Below are 20698 nucleotides of genomic sequence, written 5' to 3' on the forward strand. Positions count from 1 at the left end.
ATTAGACATTTTAGTATTACAGACAGGTTCGCAATTCTACTACTGACAAAACAAAAGCATGAAGGGGCAAGGCTGTTACATTTGCATCAATAAAATAATACCGATTTCTGCAACTAATCTGTGTTTCAGTCAGCAGTGCTGGGGAGTCTAGTGTGTACATTGCTTTGCTTTTCCCCCAGAGTATTACAGAAGCAGTTTTTGTTTACCTTTTTCCTCTTCCACTTTTCAGATAATGTTCACTTTCAGCAAGCAGCACAGATTTCCAAAGCTCTTGTTGATGCTGAAGTGGATTTTCAGGCAATGGTATGGTTCTGTTTTGTTTATCGTTATACAAATGAGAATAATAACATAAACTCCCTGTGGTAAGGTATAAATTCATTGCCTTCTTAAATGAAAGTTGCATTTCATGTTCAGTAACTGAAATGTGAACATAAAGCACGTATTCTATTTTTGCACAAGAAAAACTGTAAAGCAACACCCTCTCATATTCGATTCTTTTTACCTAATCTTTTATTTTCTTTAAATTTTTGTGGTCTCAGACAAATAGCCAGTCCCAGCCTTTGCATATACCCAAGTGCATGAATATTGCCTTAGAGATAGGGTAAAAGGAAAGGTTGGCTTCAGCAAAATCCCAGATAGCCTGTTCATCTCATCTGGTGTTTACTGTACTTGTAAGACAAGCAGTTATTTGCCCTTTCTTATGTTGAGCGTGGAAGTTCTCAGACTAAGGTGCAAGCTCTTCCTTTCCTACATTCTCTTAGCCCTAGAGGAGCAGTGCTAGAGAGGATGGTGTATAGAAGGAGGCCAAGTGCATGATTTCTTTCAGCCAAACTCAGAGGACATACAGAGGGAGAGGTCAGGCATCCCTTGTAACTGAACATTTGAATCTACCCTCCATGTGGACAAGCCACATGTTGTTTTTACACCTTCAGTATAAAAACAGAGCATGTCCCACACGCAAAGAAGGAGCTTAAGTGTCATAGCAGCTTCCTACCCCATCATGTCTTTGCCTCTATGCTGAAAGCCTCATGCTAGGATCATTTTAAATGGCTGCACAGGTTTTTATGTCTGTCATGTTTGATTTATATCATTTCGATGTAGCTGCAACTAATATTCTCTGTATTTCTCTTTCACACAGTGGTACACTGACAAAGACCATTCCATCTCCGGTCAAGCACATAAGCATATTTACACCCACATGAGCCACTTCATAAAGCAGTGTTTCTCACTGCAGTAGCATTTTGCTTGTTAGTGATGGTACTTCTCCAGAAAACTCTCACATAATGTACTCTGAGCCAGTATAAATCAAGATGAGATACGAGTCAGCTCTTGGGATACCGGTGTACACAATGAAGTGCTAATCTTTGTAATGATTCCTGTTGCCAAGCAACTATTGCATTTTTATTGACTGTTTAATCAGGTCTTAACATCACCAGAATGATGTTGCAGACTTCTAGGAAGCATGGTACTTGCTTGAGTAATTATCTTTTGATATTTCAGTCTAAAAGAGGAACAATCCAGTTTGTATATTAGAGAAAGGAATGATAAAAATGTCACATCACAGAATAAAAAAAAAAAAATAATGTTTCCATCAAAAATGAAATGAACCCTGGGGTAATTTCTGTGAAAATAATGAAGAAACATTTTTGCAGGAATTCATAAGGCTTGATAATTATTATTTTAGAATGGTTATCAGGAATACTGCAATGTTAATATGTGCAGAATGAATTACTTTACACTGCAGTTCTTGAAGTGAGTGTGTTTGCTCTGCAATCTCTTGTATTGCAGTTACAGAACTCTTGCAAGGCAAGCACATAACCAGTTTTCACCAAAGATTTTGAATGATACCTAATCAAACCAGTGCCACTGAATTTCTTTGTGTGCTATCATATAGTACTGTGATTTTTTGCTTATTTTATATTAAAAATGGCTGCTACACTGGGAATATGCACTGCAAAATCTCCTCTGGGAACAAGAGCCCTATTTTTTTAATGTAGAAGTTGCTCATGTACTGATGAATAGGAACTGGTTCTTACCCTGAAACACAGACCATTACAATGTGAACTAGCAGTCACAGCAATGGCTGGACTGTCACTCTCCTGTGAACGTGCTCTTTGGCAAAACCTTACAGCCTACCAATAAATACCTGCTTTCTTTACAGCACTCCAGGTAGGCTTCTCCATCTAATCTGAGGATTAGTTTTCTTAATTTTGCATAGAAAAAATGCAATCCACTTGTACTAAAAATTGTGCTGCTTTAAAATAATAAAGATATTCATTTATGAAAGGAGGTGTAGTCCATATCATTGAAAATGTTGCTTCAGAAAAAGGACACGTGATTTTTTTTTTAATCCCGTTAATTTTGAGGATGACTTACAGTGAAGCTTCTGATTTTGCGTAATGGTATCATGTAATGGAGTGTGACATGATTATCTAACACTTAGCTTCTTGGTATTACATGCCAGCATCTGATTATGTCTGTATTGTGGGTTATTAGTGACATTAGGTGTGAATGTAAAAGTACTCATGCAGACAGATAAAGCATGGGGAAGAATGTTAAGACACTTTGTGCAGCTTGTCCTTAAATGAGAAAGTCTCAAATAGAAAATCAGATTTTGTTTTCAAAAACTAACAATTCCTTGACTCACAAAATAAGATGGGTGGTTTTGTTCTGTTTGTTGGCATTTTTTTGAAGCACATTGGAGCTGGATTTTACAAATACCATCTTGGGTTCAAGGGAGTAGTGGCTCTAATGTAGACTGGCACCACTGTTTAAGTTCTACAGGATTACAGGTTGTCAATTATCTCCAAGAGGTTTTATCATCACATCTCTTATTCTTTTGACTCAAGGCAAAGAAACCTGTATCAGTATAAGGTAGATCCCAGCAACAGAGACAGGTTATAAGAAAAGATTATCATTATGATATGGCTTGTGTATGCAAGGGTAAATAATTAGGATTTCTTTTAATGTTATCACTCACACTGTCATAGAAGCAAAAAAAAAAAAAGTGTTTCTGTAATCCAAAAAACTACTTTCATCAGGCTCTTATTAGATAAGTGCAAGAATTAGTATAATCAAAGAAACATTAAAAAAAATAAGCGAAACTAGAAATTATATGGTCTTTCATTAAGATGCAATTCTTTACATCTGACCTACATTGATGACTCTAGCATCTCACTGGCAAACTCCTCTGTACTCTATCAATACCTCATCCCCTTTTAACTGTCTTACCTGCGAGGCATTACATAATGCACTGCTAATTATCTTACTTTGTCTGGAAAGCAACTTCTAAGATATGCTGCTAATAGACAATGATACAACTTTCAAAACAAAAGAAAACTTCATTGCTATAGTAAGCGTCCTAATTAACATCAATTTGGTGTCTAATTTTTCACTGTGGTCGAACTCCCTCAGCTCCAAAAATAATGGGATGATAGAGCTGCCTCAGGGAACTGACAACTTGCTTGAACTGCATGAGCACAGGTAAATAACTAAAACTGAGGCCACAGAAAATACCTAACTCATTCCATTAATGTCCAAAGCTAGAAGTCAGTTGTGCCTGAATTATTGCAACATGCTAGTCATTTGCACATCTACCAATTACAGGTTTTCTCTGTATTTTTTTCTTATGTGAAATGGATGTTTTAGTTAGTTGCACAATATACTTCGTGTAAAATCCTAAGAGAAGCAGCAGAATCTTGAGGTGTCACTGTTACCATTCTTAGGCTAGAAGACTTCTAGTCTTTGGTTTAATAACTGGTGAAGAAGCTCAGAAGGGATTTAGTGAGATGGAGTCAATACTGTATGTAGTACTGCGATTCGTGGCCTTAAATTTTTCAGTAGCAGAAATTTAGGGTTCTGAGAAGAGCAGAAGCATTTTAAATTGTGTGACCTTACCTACTGATCTCTAAAAAGATCCAACTACTCCTGCTTTGTCTGCATCATCTGTCTCAGGAGGAAGGGGGACCAAATCATGAGTAGTAAATTGGAGCTTCATTCCCATTCTCTTCCTGGAACAGTGAGCTCTGAGCTGTCCCCAGTGTCACCCTTACTGCTAAGCTCAGACCAAGTACATCACCACCAACTCCACCCAGGGAGCAACACTCACAGCCTTGCATGGTTCTGTGAGACTCCACTTGAAAAGAGAGCCATGCTGGGTGCTACCACTCATTAATTTGTGATGCCCATTCAGGTCAGGTGGACATTTCAAATACTGCATGGTATTGTAAACCTCTTCTGGGTTTTGCAGTATAAAAATAAAATTGAAAATTAGTTAGGATAAATATTTATTTTCACATAACATATCTTAATTGTGAAAAACACAGTAGTCTATTCACATGTACACATAAACTTTTGTAATAAATTACATCCAAGAAGTTGAGTAATTTTGAGCAGGAATATGAAATTAGAAGTAAATATAGCACTACATCTGCTTTACATTGTGTGTGATTTCAGAACGTTAAGATTAACATTGGAAAAGCACTTAAATTCACGCAAAACCAGAGTGTTTTAAAATAAAACCACTCTGAAATACTGAACAGAAATACAGAATGCCATTGAATACACTGATTTCTTAATATTCTAAGAGTTGGTCAAGTGAAGCTAATACATTTTGATTGTATACATTATCTGTAACAAAGTCAGCAACATGTTAAAACACCATCAGGCTGCTTTCAGGACAAACCAGTATTGAGCTTCTATACTAACCTTAAAACAATTGGAATCTTACAATTTATCATCAAGTACACAAAACAAAGCATTTAACCTTAATGCATCAGCATTTTTTTCCTAAATTTACATATACAAAACATGGAATTAGATGTGAATTCTTCTTTGCGTCCATTAGATGTTTTTTTTCTCTCCATAAAAATGGCTTTTAATGGGCTTTGATAATGCTAAGGTAAATTTAGAACAGTGACCCTATTAAGTTTGCAGCAAAACGCAATTATTTATGGCTAAGGTATTAAAACACACATACTCACACACACAAAAACGTTGGAATACTTTAAATGTGCTGAATGGGAAAACTTGTTCATGAGGTGTATAGAAAATTTGCATATTTGGGAAAGCTGGGGAATGTTAGAGCCCTATGGATGAGTTCTTACGAAGATTGCAAGACTACAATTCTTATTTTTAGGATTCAAAGTTACAGCATAATACTGAGAGTTAGCTTTCATTTTAATAATTTAAAAATTTATCTTAAAAAATTTAAAAATCAGTGAATTCCAAATAACACAATAAAACTTCAGCTCTACATCCCTATTCATTCAATACCTAATCTCGCAGTCTTTTACACAAAAGAACAGCTTGAAGGATCAGGCAGTAACAAAATCCATTACAAAAAATGTAATAGCCTTAAAGCCACATTTTACTTTGCAATGTTGTTTTTATCTTTTAATCAATATGTACTTGATGGAATAATAAAGAGCTGTAACAAAACAACAGCAGGATACCCATTTAATTATTATACACAATCTCTGAAACTAAGAGGTTTACAGTTGTTAGTGGAGAGAAGACAATATAAATATGTCCTTTATGTGGCTGAATTTTAGGCAATAAAAAGGAAGATCTTTGGGCAGGTGATAAAACTGCATGTGGGGTATAGTTTGTATCTACAAAAATTTCCCTATTATAAAATAATGGATTGATTAATGACAAAATGCATTTGTTTGGCCTACCATGGCAACATTCATACAATACAAGATAAGATACCATAATCACAAATTGCATTTTAAGAAATACTGTACCCATGTTTCACATCAAAGGATGTGGTGGTGTTCTTTAGCTAAGGTGAGAAAATGCTTTAATATATAATTTTATATATATATATTTATATATATATATAGGACTATGTTCCAGTTACATACAAATTTTAATATTAAATACACTGTATTAAATCAAGAAAAACTTCACAAATACAGAATCTGACCCTGCAATTCACATTGCAAAACTGAATCCATGACTTCAAATGGACAGATTAGGGAGGAAATTGTATCCTTGTTAGTTTGTTCACAGGGTCAGATCACTTGTTATTTTATAAACTTCTTAATGTTTGCTCGTCAGTTTGGGTCTCTTGAAATCATTTACTAGTTAGGTGATTAAAAAAAAATTGGAACAAGGGTTTTCAAGTTTATCTTGAATTAAGATTATTAAGTATTCTCACACAGAAAAAGTAGCAAAATACAGTACAAACCTATTAAGAGGAAAGTTGAATTTGAAAGAAGTTTGCTTCTTACATTTCTGATACAAGTACTGATAAATGGCCAAGATCAGCAACGAACACAAAGTTTTTTTGCATTGGCTACTGCAGACATTTACATTGATACTTGACAAGGTAGACAAGGTGAAATGAGACAAGTATTGCACTACATTACCTGTGCTAGTTTGAGATGAAAGACAAAAGTTACAAGGTAAATAATTTATATTTAGTGGTTGTGGCACTCCTTTAATTCGTTTGTAAAAAATTACTTGAAGAGCAAGTCATAGACAAGTCTCCCGGTCAACACCTTTCCCTGAGTCAGCTTTCTTCTCTTTTCTGATTTCAGCACTAGGAAATGAAAGGGGAAACAAAATAATAGAGTTACAGTAGCACTATCACACACACACAACTACATATATAATCTACCTGAAAACCAACATTGCACAGATACTTTATTTTTCATGCTTCATGGCACAAACTGGGAAAGCAGGTGAAAATTTCTGTGCTGAATGGTGTAGAAGACATCAGGCAGCATTTTAGTGACAAGGTAGGTAAAGAACTTAAGATGTACAGACAGCCAGCATGCAAGCAAAGATAGCCACTTATTTTTACTTTTTTGGCAAATACAACTTAATTTACTAAATAATGGTAATGGTACAGTTCTCAGACAATACCAGGGCATTCTTAAATGGAACAAACAAGAGGTCACAGTAAGTATTTCTTGTTTCTAAAATGTATTCTCTTGTTCAACTGTACATTTAGGAGGAATGATTCTGAACTAGAGTAATGCAAGCCAATATCCAACAAATATTTGGCTTTCAGTCTTGATTGGGGAGAGCAGAAGTCTGGGGAGGATGGGGAGAGACAATATTCCCCATGTGGAGTGTAATACATACTTCTTCATGTATACATTATAAGGAAATAAAAAAAAGCCTGAAAGATCAGACACAAGCTGTATAATTCAGAACACTAAACCAGAGTTCAAATTTGGATTCAGCTTTTTTTTTCTCCAGTTAAAACAATGTTGATTTGCCTACAGAAAGCAATATACGTGCAAAGCAGATGATTTTTTGTGTGTGTGAGTGTCCTAATTTACAACAGTGTAAATAAATAAAAAGTCATGTTCTTCCAATGAGTCTCAATCACAGCATGAAAATGCAAAGAGGCTTCCACAACACAGGCAAATCAAGCCTTCAACAAAGAGTGGCAGGGTATCTAAAGAAAACCAGATGGTTCTGAGAACAAACCTGTAGCAAGCACATAACCTACCAGGTTTCATGGGAATAATTCCTTAACTAGAATGAATGAGAAATAGGCTGAGTTACGCAAGGCTTAAAGAAAGCAAGATCAATTCTCAAATTCTTACGGCGATTCATGCACGATTCTACAATCATTTGACATTTTTCTTCACGTAAAAATTGCTTTAAGGATACAATTCAGTTCAGCCAAAGCTTACTTCTATGCCTATGGCAGCTTCCAGAGGTGTTAATGGAAATAGCTAAAGAATACCAACTTCTGCCACTTCAACTGCCAAATCTGTCACCTTCTGTAGAACAGTGATAGAATTGGGTACGTTACACTTTCTGCACACAAAGGGTATGCAAACAAATTCCGGGGGGGGTGAATTGTAAGTGCAGCAGTACAGCAGGCAGGGAGTTACCTGTGCTTAGTACAAGCAAACACTGAGGTGTTGTGTGCCTTACAGTCTACAATATTTCCACGTTTTAGGTGCCTCTGTGATACCAGGAAAATCTTCCTTCTATTTAGGATTCACATCTCTGAGCAGCTCCTGCAGATGTGGGCTTTAATGCCTTGAGAAATTTGAAAAAAAAAGGACAAGTCCAGTCTTTTTCCAGTAAAACACGTCACTGGTGGATCTGTAAGGGGTTGGAGCTCTCTTCCTCCCTGCCAAGGGAGTAGCCTAACTCGCCTGAGCAGGAAGGTCTGGGATGTGGGATTTTCATATCTTCAGGTGGAAAAGGAAACTCACTCATATCATCTACAAAGTGACAGATGCCTCTTTCTCCAATACTTTAAAAGACCAGCTAAGACCAGTCTATCTCCTGTCCATGGTCAGATCTGCATATGCTTTGAAATTGCTCTCTGAAGGGCTTAATACTGTGAGCAAAGACAGAGGAATGTTTATTTACATGTACCAAAGAGGGCTGTGCTTCAGATAAGTGCCTTGGTGTTCCATTCTACCAAGAAAGGCTCAAAAGCAGATTTTTAGGTCCCTGAGAATTTCAATAATAAAAAGGTTGGAAAATTGTAAAGTTCAGGTGCCTCTATGGCTAGGCAACTTGACTGAATCCCTTGTAAGTCCTCTCTTTAGACAGGTAAAAGCATTCAGGAGCCTGGGATGTAAGATCTCTCTCACACTGTGCTACTTCACAGAATCAGGGCCAGGGCACATCTTGTGATAGAAATTATCCATGCATCAGACTGGGAAGTCATTTGTATAAACCCTTCCTGTCTAAAATCTTTTTCTGTAGATGATAGTTTATAATTGGCCAAGTCAACTCAGCATTTAATTACTATGAGTAATTACTTGTTAATTGGTCAATGCCTTGCGTAATAGGCGTTACATAAAATCATAGTATACTATCACAATTTAATTATCCCCATTTTATAATATTTTGAGATATAAGGAAGCAGAACTGACAGCAGAAAGGGAATACACTAAATATTACGTAGTTGAACTTCACAAAGTATCAGTAAAATTTATTTCAAAATGAGATTTTTCCCCCTCTATGATAAGGTGCCCCATCACTGTGGAAATTGTTAATCTAATACTGCTGATCTTGATCATTTGCAAGAATTATCCTTACAAATGCTACCATTCCAAGCCTTTTTTTTCCTTACTAATTACCTAGGATTGAATTATATCCTCATTTAATGATACATGCATTATGTTCTATAATATTTTTGTAGTTCTATCCCTTATATGACTTAAGATTAAAGTTGCTTATGGCTTTGCTTATCAGAAAAAAAGTCTTTCAGAGTTAAAGCTTGTCGAATCTACTCCTCTCTCAGAATCTGAATCAAGCTAGAGTACCTGAAAATACAGGATTTCAGAGTCTTTAAAGCTGTTTGTTTATAATAGGACACTAATATCTAAAACCAGAAAAATCTTATCTCCTGAGTCTTCGTTTTCAAGAGCAAAGATACAAGAACAAATTGAAAATTAGATCTTTAGAAAATTATTTTCTATTTCATTAGTTTCTATTTCACTGCAGTTTAAAGGGCAGATCTCTTATCTGAGCCACAATGTATGTGGATGCTCTTTGTTCAGAGGGTCACGTTTACATCATCTGTCATACCACCAATGAAAGCAACATCCACCAGGAAAATTAAAACTCCTCTGTACCCAGGGGCTGTGAATGTACCACATCAGGTTCTTCTCTTTCTCCAGGCTTTCACAGCCTGGACAGCAGAGGCATTTGGCATAAGAAAACCCTCCAGTGGATCCTCCTCCCATGCACCACACTGATTTCAGTGACATGATCCAAGTCCATGTGTTGGGTGGAAGGCAAACAAGAACTGGGCTATTTTGACTCTCAGTGAAATATTATCAAAATGACCACATTAGTGGGCTGCTCCATGGGTGTCTGAAATGAAGGTTCTCTGGTCATCAACTGCTCAGTCTTGTCTATGCAGACAGGGAAAGGAACAACTCTGAAAGGCAGCATGCCATTTTGGGGTAACAAAATTAAAAAACACTATCAGTATAAGTGTTCTCTTACTACATCTGTTCACCTTGAAACAATGACTAGCTGTTTCAAACACAGGCTTTTGAAAAGTATATTTAGAAATGGGCAGAATATAATTCTGCATTTTAAAAAAGATGAGTAGGAATAAATGGATTTTGACATTTGATACACTACACTATTTAAATACACTATTTTAAATACAGACTAAATTTCAAATTCTAATATTTGGGACTTTAATTAAGAAATTTTACATTCTTATTTGAATTTTTTTCTCATCTTGTCTCCCCAAAAACTACACAAAGTCAACTCATTTGGGTTCCAAGGTGACACCATTTTGAATTGGAAGACACAATCAAGGAAAAGGTTGGGGTCGGGGTCTTACCTTTGGGGAATCAGCTTCTAGAGTGATTAGGAAGGGGAGCTTATGACAGAAGTGTGATACAAAACAATTAAATAGAAAATAGTTACATTTTAAATTTATGGAAGCAGAGGAAAAAATTCTCTTAGAAAATCACACTATGCTTGAATTTAATATTTTCTTATTCCTGTCGTAACTCTGTAGCACAGATAAAACAATGTGTCTTCATTTTACTGGACTAAATTCTAAAATTATTTAACTGTTTTGAGTACAAGTGAAGTAGGCAGAAAAATGTAAAGAAATAATGCAATCATAAAATTATTTTCACTCCAAATATTATTAGATTGCATTCAGAGTACTGGGTTCTTCATACAGCTATTTCCAGGGCAGTGATGATCACTTCTTTTTCAAGAGGAAAGAACAAAAGCAAGCAGAACAAATGCAATATCCAGGTGGAGGCTGGTGGTTCATTACACAAGCATCAGGCATGCTCAGCTTCATTTTCCACTGGAGCATAACTAAGTACCATGCAAATATTTGTGATTTATGTTTTTAAATAAATAGTGAATTTGTGTTTTGAGCTCAGAATATTACGACTGGACATAAGAAATAGAACTGCAAAATGCTAGAAATCTTTCTAATCCCTAGTAAAATACTATAATATTGGTTTGACATCAATATATAAAGTATAAGGAAGTTTAAAAAAATTAAGACCTTTTAGAAGGAAAGCTTGACTCCTTATCTTTTGCATTCTCTGAGGATATCAACAATGTCTTCCACACAGCAGTTTTTGCCATTTCGTCAGAAATGTTTATCACAGATGGGTCATCTCTAGACAAGAATGAAAGTAAATACACAATAAAACAATCAGCAATCAGTCTTGTAACTTATTAACTCAATAAAAATCCTTGAAAACTGATAGTGATGAGAATAAGTGCAATATAATTTAAGAGACTATGTTAAACTTCAGAAGTCCTGAACAATTACTTAAATACTCTCTCAGAACATCTTAGCATCTTATAAAGTATTTTCTTCCTCCAACAGCAATTAATCACAGTAACATCAATAAAATTTATTGTGTCACTACCAACTAATAAAGAAGAGAAAAATAAAGAAGTGTGAAATTAACTACTGCCCAAGATCTCACAGCATGAAAGTGGCATCACTGGATTAAACACAATCCCAAAAGGTCCTACTTATGCTCTGAAACTCCACCTACTTTTAAAAGCAATGAAAAGCCTTAACAAAATAAAATATTTAAGAAAAAAAATATATTTTTTATATTTAATTTAATAGAGCTAATAAAAATGCCCAAATTAAGCAAATCAGTAGTATTAAGTGGCACTTTGTAGCCGTTATGCTGTTTGCTTTACCTGGACTGCTCCAAACATGTATTTATACACTTAAATGTTTTAAGGGGTTCCTGTACATTATTCCTGACTTCATGGTTACTTGGCATTCAGTAAGCCCTCAGTAAACTTGCTGTTTGTTTTGGGGAGCCACTTTAATCACCAGTATCTTGACTCTTGTTTTTAGCTACAGGACTGCAACCCTTACAGTACAGAGTTAGGTATTACCCAGGCAGCTCTACCAATGTCAACACACAATGGAGACCAACAGAGATCACACTGCAAGATAAACTAAGCTACATATTGCTAATATAAATTACAACAAGAAGGTATGGAGAAAACAAGAAAATAACCAGACCATTAGTAGTGTGATGAGTTAAAAGGAATAGGCAGGGATTTTTCAGAGACACAGTTACAAATCTCTTGATTTGCATTAGGAGACATTATGGTAGCTGTGTTAAAATATTAGAGAGAAGGCCACTCAAAGGTGATGTTCCTATGAATGCACATTCACGCAGAGGTTTCTGTCACCAGATATTTCAAATCTTTTATTAAGAATTTATTTCTGAAAACTTTAAATTATATTCATTCCTTATGGACTGGCAACATGTATTATTACTATCTATAACATAGATGTTCATGCTTTTTTAGTTGTGTCCACCCTGCATTATGCTTTATCTACCCAGGACAGCTCTTGATTCACTCATTATCTTACATAACAGGATTGAATCAGAATGTTTTACAATGTAATTCTGTAAGAACCTAGTTTTTCTGCAGCGTTTTCAAAATCCTTCCTGGATCCCTGCATGCATCAGGGTGAAGGGTTTGACCTGCTCTGCATCTTCCTTTTGCACTGTGCATGTCAGAAGCCAAAGCTCATTGTGAACAGTCTGATGCTGCAGTCCTGTCCAATGGAAGGCTTCCAGCTAGTGTGTCTTTTTACTAGGGAATGTGAGATCGTGTGGAAAGACTAGAAAAGAGCTGACCTTGTTAAATGCTGCAGTGTATGGTTCAGTTCACCTATCTGTACCAAACAAACATTCTCCTGATATTCAGTAAGAATTATGAATAAATATTGTGGCAAATTTACTTTATTTAATTGCAACTCACCTAAAAGAGGAAAGGTATATTTTACCTGTAATGTCCTTCTAGTGGTAACTGAACAGTCCCTTCCTCTTCCATTGCTAACATACTTTGCTCTTCCTGGAACAAAGGAATTTAGACATTAGACAGGATATGAAATTGTGAAAGGTAAAATTTCTGTACTTTAATCATCTTTCCATTTTCTTTAAGTATTTATTTGAAGTTCTTAAAGTAAGATACTTTTCAACTTTTACTTAAATAGTTGGCATTTAAAACCTTCTATTTTAAAAGTTGTATCTTCACTTAATCGTATTTTCCAATGCCAAATAGAGCATTGTTTTATAACAATAAAGAGGAGAATTATTAACAGTGAGTAAACAACTGTCTGGTGAATTTTAAATAACACTGATAGCAGTATATATGCATTGATGTTTACATGCAAAAATTAGGGAATATTATTTAAGTTTGTACACACAGTGTTAATACTGATAATACTGAATTTAATACTGATTTTTCAGTGAAAGGTAATGAAACAAGAAACCCAAAATTAGTTTTCACCTGAAGAGAATTAGGAGATAAATCTACCAAAAACCATATGTAAAGTAATTACAAATTTAGCAAATCTGCCTTAGCAGGAGGGGAGAAGAATGGAGCAGCTCTCAAGTGCCATGTCCTGCCTGCAAGAACAAAGGAAAACAACCTCCAGAAGAGGATTCCCAATGTCCACAGCCCTGGTCAGGATAAGCACAGCTAGGAGGTTAACAAGCCTTGGCAGGAAGGTGACCATCAAATCCTGCTCTAAATTGTTGCAGTGTGTGTGTGAGCCCAACAGACACCCAGAGACCTCCACAGCTTCCTTCCCTTTATAACAGTTTCCCTTTGTAACAGTTTTCACCAGTGCCTGTCTGAACTCATGTGTTGGCTAAAAAAGAGAGTTTATCATTTTCTGGCAGATCACCAAAGCCCCACGTGCATCACAAACACTGGTTTTTGGTATTAGCAGCAAGAGCCAGTACAGTTTTCCAAAATAGTAGAATTTAAGTTCTCTCTGCTCAGAAATTTGTTTCTTCAATGCTTGATTATTATAACTATTTCAAAAGTCACAATATTTTTTTTCTTCAAATGTGAAAGTTCTTTGTTCATTCTTGTCTCAGTGATTAACATCAAAGTGGCTTCCAAAGGAGGTCTGTGAGGAGAAGGCACGTATCATATCCACTATAATGTACAAAGCCCCGAAAAAAACATGGCCTAAAAATATAAAAACAACTTAAGTGATGAAATTAGGATCCAATCAAGTAAGTTTCAGATCCTGTCAACTACATTTCTGAATATTCTTGTGGGTAGAATACTTCTATTTTTAAAAGCTGTGTGATAGCAACTCTCCAATTAATTCCTTAGGCTACATGTCAGAAGTTTTTTATTACTAGTTAATTTTGTCATTTCCAGGCTTCACAGCTTCATAAGTTTTTGACAGTTGAACAGTTTTAATAATAGCTCTAAATATTTAGAAATGCCAAAATATGTAAAAATAACCTCTCAAAATAGACAGTGAATGAAATAAAGTAACACCAGTAGATTTTCCCAGTTTTGTTTTCTGATGCTATCCTATCAAGCAAGGGAAGGAAAGTGACATATAAGCAAAACATAAGTATAACAAGGAATTCTTTCCAATAACCAGACCCACATGAAGAGAGCTACCTTGGTTACTTCTGGTTACTCTGAATTGTGATGACAACAGACACCGTGATGAAACATCTCTCTGGTCTGCTTTGATTCAAGGCAGAAAACAATGACTCACATATTTTAATTTCAGCCTGGTAGTTTTACAGGCACGTACTAAATAGTAAATAATCATCTGGATTTTTTTCTTATAGGTAAAATCTTTTCCCCAAAATATATTCCATGACAGTATGTTGAATGTGTCAAGGAAATCAAAGGTAAGAGTTTACCAGGTTAAAGATGAGGCAGGGAGTTGTCGAAGGTCACAGAAGAATCACTCTTAAAAGCAGAGTAATCTAGTTTGTGTAGTTACCCATTCAAATTATTAGCTGATGTCCTATTTCTGCAAATAAAGCTACTAATGGGAAACCTTTAACACACATATTTCACTGGTCTTGGATCATGTCTCAGGGCATTCTTAAGGATAATTTTCAAGCTGATAAGGAATTATCTGAAAAGTATATTCTTTGAAATAGATTAGGGGTCCAGATCTGAAACAACCACCTGGGTGGCAATGCCACAGGATGCAAGTCTGAGCATTTGGTTAACGGGGTTAGCGGGGTCACTGACCTTTTCATTTCCAAGTGAATTGTTTCTGTAGGAGCAGAAGGACAGCTCTGGCCCAGAGTGTAACTGGGACACTGCACAGGGTCATGACATTGCTGAGAAAGGGCACAGTGTGATGCCTTGTGCCCTGTGTAAGGCTCAGGGGCAGCTGAACATCCACACACCTTAAAATCTGCACTGCCTTCCTCAGCTTCTCCTGCAGGGATGAGACCCAGCCCAGTGCAGCGTCCAAGTGCCCCAGAGCTGGGATCTGAGGGCTTTCCTACAGGCATAGGTTCATCTCTGCACACCATTTGAGTGGGTCTCAGAAGCAATCCCCAGATAATATTTTATATGACAGTATGGCAGCCTAAGAATCTACATCCCCACCTAAGCCTATCAGATTTGTAACCTTAAAAGCACTCATGCAAAATATGACAACGTTACACTTAGATACTGTCAACAAGTCTGCTTGGTACATGGAATGTGCCCTACAGAATTTTCTCTACATGTCTGAAGGAGAAATTGATAAATTGCTACAGACAAAGAAACCTGAAACCATGACCTACCTCTTTCTCAGCATCTTCCAGTTTCTTTTTCTTGCTCTCAGGCATCAGATCATCTAACCAGCTGAGCTCCCGCTTGGTAAAAAAGAAATCCATGAGTTTTCGGACAAATACCAAAGCTAGGACCTGAAAAGATATTAATGTAAAGAATTAGGAAATTAAGTAAGTAAAACAGACAAATAGACTTGTAGAGGAATTCTTTCAAAAGTGACCAGTTTGTACTAGAATTTTATCCTTTAGTTTGAATAAGCTAACAGCTGCTATTTCTTTGTTCAAATGAAGTATGGTTTGAAGCATAACAATCACTGAGGTCAGTAAATATATTCTATTTCCTACTATCATCAGAGAAATCCCTTAAGCAGCAGATAAATAAACCATTATTTATCCCAAGACACAGAACTGTTAGGCTCCTCAGTTCAGTAAGCAATCTTCCTTAATGAGTGAATGTTCTTTCTGTAACAGGATTTAGTAATATTCCTTAAATAAAAAATGTCAAATAAATCTTACTATTTTTTCTTTAAGAGAAGAATTTTCCCTAAGAGAATATAAGTTGGGATATCCACACATAGGATTCAAAGCACAGGTTAAATGTCAAATTTTTCACTACTTAATACATTATAAATTTTCCTTGAACACAGAATCAAAGCAACATTATAATTAACTGTCCAAAATTATATTTTTCTTCAATAATAATTATCCACAAGTGAAAATAATTAGGAATTTTTAGAGGAAATTAAAAAATTCATACCATCATAGGAAAGACAATGGCAGCTCTTGAAACCTTTATAATCCAGAGAAGCACAAGACAACTCAGCTGAATTATAGTGAAGAGATGGACCTTTCTAAGAGGAACATGCCTTAGATAAATAAAATCTGGCTGGTGCTTTGCAGGCATCCAGAATAACTTTATCCTGTCAAAAAGCTGAAAGAGAAAATTTTACACGTTTGGATCAAAAGGAGGTGTAGGATCATCTATGCTGGCATTCACACACTGCCTAAGAGATCCTGAATATCCAAAGAATCTGGCTTGTTATTCTAAAGGCAAAAACTACATAATTTCAGCAGCACAGAAGAGAGTCCCTCAGTAACAACCATAAGGCTTTAATCTAGACTAGTCCAGCAGTGGCAAAGGACTTGTCTTCTCCCCACTGAGCCACCAGAGTACGAACGAGAAACGTGTCACTCAAGCAGAGTTTAATTACTCAGTCATACTGCAGTGCCTTTCCATTGGAATGCACATGTGCCTCCCCAGGTTGTACTGCAGGTGTGCTGAGACACTGAACTCTGCTGACTTACATTCTCTCCATTCTATGCTGCAGGAAATACCCTATTCTTTGGCCATCACACACATTGTTACTACACTGGGTGTTACCCAAAAAGAAGGTGGTTATTTTGAAATCATGAACTCTTAACATCAGGCAAAGCCAGACTCCAGAGTGGTCTTGAATCAATTGTGACTCCAACTGAATGGAAGCTGGTTGATCCTGTTGGGCATGTGCACTGTCACACTTCTTTTCTAATACATCCTAGACTCCTTTTTCAACAACTGAGCTCTACCTCCTTTGGCACATAAAAAGCTGCTCATGGAGGGACCTCTGCAGTCTTTTATTTCCGGCAAATTAACAATTTTCTTTTACTTCACCAGACACTTTATATCCCAGGCTGTTTTCTTCTCCATATTTCACTTTATTCACAAAACCAGAAAAAAAGGAATGAAAGCCAGAAAGCTGCTAGGAATGTCTGTGAGAGGTTCCTATTTTTCAGACCTATTTGGCTCCATACTGACCTGAGACATTTATGTCACGGCCAGTGATTATGGTGATACACCAATTCTCCCTGCATGGATGAGCCATACTATATTCACACAGCCTTCAGCAATGTCAAGTTTTGGAAATTTTTATTGAGCATGTGCAAACTGCATTTTTTAAAGGCTTATAATTTAGCCAGATTTCAGTATATTCCTTTTTCACAGAAACAGCAAAAAGCACATCCTCCCACAAAAGCCATCTTATCAAATCTCTATTCCTTATCCCAGCATGGAGGAGGAAGATAAGGAGGGGGATGCTATCACTTTTCCAAGTAAAGATAGCCAGATTTCAGCATGTCTTAAAAACACTCCTCAATAGTGTAGTGTACTTTCTCATACCCCTGTTCTGAGAAACAGCTGAACCATATTAAATTGAAATTATTTAAACCTCAGTAAAAGCCAAACTCCACTTCTGAGAGTATCAACCCAAAGGATAAGAGATAGGCAAAGTTATAAAAGAAGAGTCTCTGAATAGAGACCACCAGTCAAAAAAAAAATAATCCCAGTTTTGCCTATAAATGGAGGTAAATTGCAACCAAATGTAATGAAAAAAAATCAGAAATTTTCTTTGCTTTTTGTATTTGACCTTTTACACAGTGTAACTTGTGTTTTCACTGTGTGATTTCTCAATTGTCTCAGAAGGTGTGTTGATGCCTCGTGGGCTGTAGGATTTGACACTGTGCCATTTCATGCTGCAGTCAGCCAGGAGAAAGAGAGCACAGCACAACCCCAACCTGAGTGCTGGAATGCCAGCGCTCTGCCAGCTGCTCCTACTTGAGGCCACTGCAGGAATGCTGCCCTTCCACTGGACTTGACCCTTCACCCCTGAAGTGCTGTGGCTTGCAACAGCTCCCCCTCCCTGCCTGGAGTGTTTATCTGCACAGGGAAGACCTTCCAAATTTCACTTATGTTAAGTTTTTGCCCTAAAGGCAAAGTTCAAGATAAATGTAGCCCTGCAAAGGAGCTTGAAAAGGCAGCATGCAAGCAAGAGAATGGGCAGGCAGCAGAGAGGGAAGAGCCCCTGATAGTTATTACTCAGTTTTTAGGCTCAGCAAAATTCTCTTGATAACAAGAGAGAACAGAAAAATCAGCACCCAAAAATAGAGGAGAAAAACTGAACACATTACCTAAAGGGAATACTCTATTTAGAGAGAATCCATTTTCCTCTTAGGAAGTCACTTTCAAAAATTTAAGGTTGGCAACATTCCTTTAAGATTATACACAAAAGCTAATCAATAATATAAGAAGAATGGTAATTTTTTTATAGAAAGCATCATCGATAACACACTCATCATAAATCCATTTTACCTGAATTCCCTTTAGAGATGAAGCACCCATGTAAAGAAACACTCCATAGAGCACTGGCATAGGAATAAACTGCACAAACAAGCAGAGAAAGAGAAGAGCATATTAAATACTACTTAACAATTTTAAACACTTCTAGAAAGGCATTCAAAACAGTTGAAATACGAAGTGCCATATGCCTGCATTAATCAGACAAGTTGTAAATTCAGAGTCACTCAATTATAAATTAATAATGTTTCTCAAAGTATAAAGCAAAAGAAGAATCTGGCTCTGTACTTTTATTTTCCTCTCATGGCCAGTTATTACAATATACTTAATTCCCTATTAATACAATTAACAGAACTACACAAAAAAATGAAAGCCTTAATTTATACTTAAATTCTTTACTTTAAAGACAGCTCAGAAAAATGTTCAAGAGACACACAATACTTCTTACTGCTAAAAGTAATATTTTGTCCTGTAAACATTTAAAAATGGGTGAATGATTCCATGGATGGAATGATTTTTAAAGAGACTATTTAAATGTTCAGGTTCACAGCATAAACTGTGTAAGCAAATGGGTATGTCCATAGAATCTGTTAGAAATACTAAATCACAAAATGCGTGTTCTGTGTGTTTTTAAAGTGAAGGCTTTATGATATACTTAATAAAATACTGCTGGCAAGTACAATTTCTAAGGGCTTATTGCCCTCACTGCGACAATATTCAAGACTAAGTTCTGGTTTTCTTAAAGCCAGTGCCAAAAATCTCACTGATTTCACAGAGGCCAGGTAATTCTTTAAAAAGTACTACATGTATACAGGGTATTATATATGATTGTAACTAGACTAGACACCCTTTTTCAGGACACTGGTGAGCTGTCTTGAGTATGCAGGAAGCATGAGATAATTTTTCTGTTCATTTCCAAGAAACAAACCATAGAACTTCTCTTGCAACTGTGAAAGTATTTTTAAATTACTTGGAAACCACAAAATGTTTTTAAATTATCTAAATAAATTTTAAATTGGTATAACGAGACTGCTTCATGGTAATTTGCCATGGGCCCAAAGTATTGACAAAGTGTGAATACAGCCCAATGGCAGAATTCCCTTTGACTTCAGTCAGGCCAGATTTTCATTACAAGTTTTTTATTTTAAAAATGCTAGGCACTTTATTAAGCAAAATTAGAATTCCACTTTAAACTCTCATTTTGTAACATTATGCTGGTTAGTAATGTGCCTGGAAAGAGCATTGATTAGATAATACAGTAACAACAGTGAAATGTTCAGTGCAGTATTCTTTAACTTTCCCTTACTTCCCCAAATTACCTTTAGAATACTTGTCAAAAAGACAGATGAGCCCATAAGGATAAAAATCATGAGCCCTGTGACTCTTTGCTCCCGGATTCCAAGAAATTTTGGCTGCTCCCCTGGAGCGGAGCACTCTGATTCCAGTTTTAAGCTGTTCACATGGGAAATGGAGAGGACAGTGGCTGCAACAAACCATGGCAATCCCATAATAGAGCACACACCAAGCATCACTGCCACCATGAGTAGGTCGAGGTGGTATCCACATCCTTTCTGTTAAGAAAAGTAAGGATGGAAAGGAGATGTAAAATGACATCTGAATTAAGGAGAATGCTCCTGGCAGGCATTCCTAATGAAACAGCTAAAGACAACTGAAAATTTTGAGACTTGTAGGAAAAATAGAGCTTCCTTCTATGAGTTATCCAGGCTGGGTCAGTAGGGATGCAGACTGGTTATCTAAGGGGAATTCCTACTGGCTCACACTCAGTGCTCAATGTCACCAGAGTCCTTCCAGTTGTGAGTCAAATGTACCACAAATCCACTCTACAGTGGGCACCAAACAGCTTTCCTGCTTATAAAGTGGACACTGGTGAGACACTGGAAAATACATACATTTTCTGTTTTAACTAAGTCTCCTCTCTGGATAACAGTGAGCAGAACATCCAGCTGTGCTGCCAACTTCCCACTGCACTAATCATAGTAGACCTCCCCTCCATTCTTACAAAGAGATGAAAAAGTATGTATTTTTATTGGTCCCTACATAAAAATCC

The 20698-nt window shown here is 36.4% G+C and overlaps 2 protein-coding genes across 13 annotated transcripts in view; one reads left to right on the plus strand and one right to left on the minus strand.

Moving 5' to 3' along the window:
• The window catches only part of DPP4 (dipeptidyl peptidase 4), a 75262-nt gene that overhangs the window by 38056 nt on the left and 16508 nt on the right, over window positions 1–20698 (plus strand). The window contains exons 25-26 of one of the 2 annotated variants that reach the window (XM_054636627.2): window positions 230–303; window positions 1139–2286. In XM_054636627.2, coding sequence (XP_054492602.2) covers window positions 230–303; window positions 1139–1237 — 173 coding nt within the window. In that variant the 3' untranslated portion in view covers window positions 1238–2286. Of the gene's footprint in view, window positions 1–229; window positions 304–1138; window positions 2287–20698 lie in introns of those variants that run through there. The other variant, XM_077181509.1, reaches the window with a different exon arrangement.
• Window positions 4270–20698, minus strand: part of SLC4A10 (solute carrier family 4 member 10) — a 166043-nt gene continuing 149614 nt past the window's right edge. For 6 of the 11 annotated variants that reach the window (XM_077181504.1, XM_054636675.2, XM_077181503.1 and 3 more), the window contains 7 exons: window positions 19950–20201; window positions 18646–18714; window positions 16279–16452; window positions 15534–15656; window positions 12752–12819; window positions 10982–11098; window positions 4270–6547 (listed from right to left, as the gene is read on the minus strand). In XM_077181504.1, coding sequence (XP_077037619.1) covers window positions 6481–6547; window positions 10982–11098; window positions 12752–12819; window positions 15534–15656; window positions 16279–16452; window positions 18646–18714; window positions 19950–20201 — 870 coding nt within the window. In that variant the 3' untranslated portion in view covers window positions 4270–6480. Of the gene's footprint in view, window positions 6548–7446; window positions 7495–7518; window positions 8011–10974; window positions 11099–12751; window positions 12820–15533; window positions 15657–16278; window positions 16453–18645; window positions 18715–19949; window positions 20202–20698 lie in introns of those variants that run through there. The other 5 variants (XM_077181508.1, XM_077181506.1, XM_077181507.1 and 2 more) reach the window with 4 other exon arrangements.

The sequence above is a fragment of the Agelaius phoeniceus genome, chromosome 7 (assembly GCF_051311805.1).
Source record: "Agelaius phoeniceus isolate bAgePho1 chromosome 7, bAgePho1.hap1, whole genome shotgun sequence".
NCBI lineage: Eukaryota > Metazoa > Chordata > Aves > Passeriformes > Icteridae > Agelaius > Agelaius phoeniceus.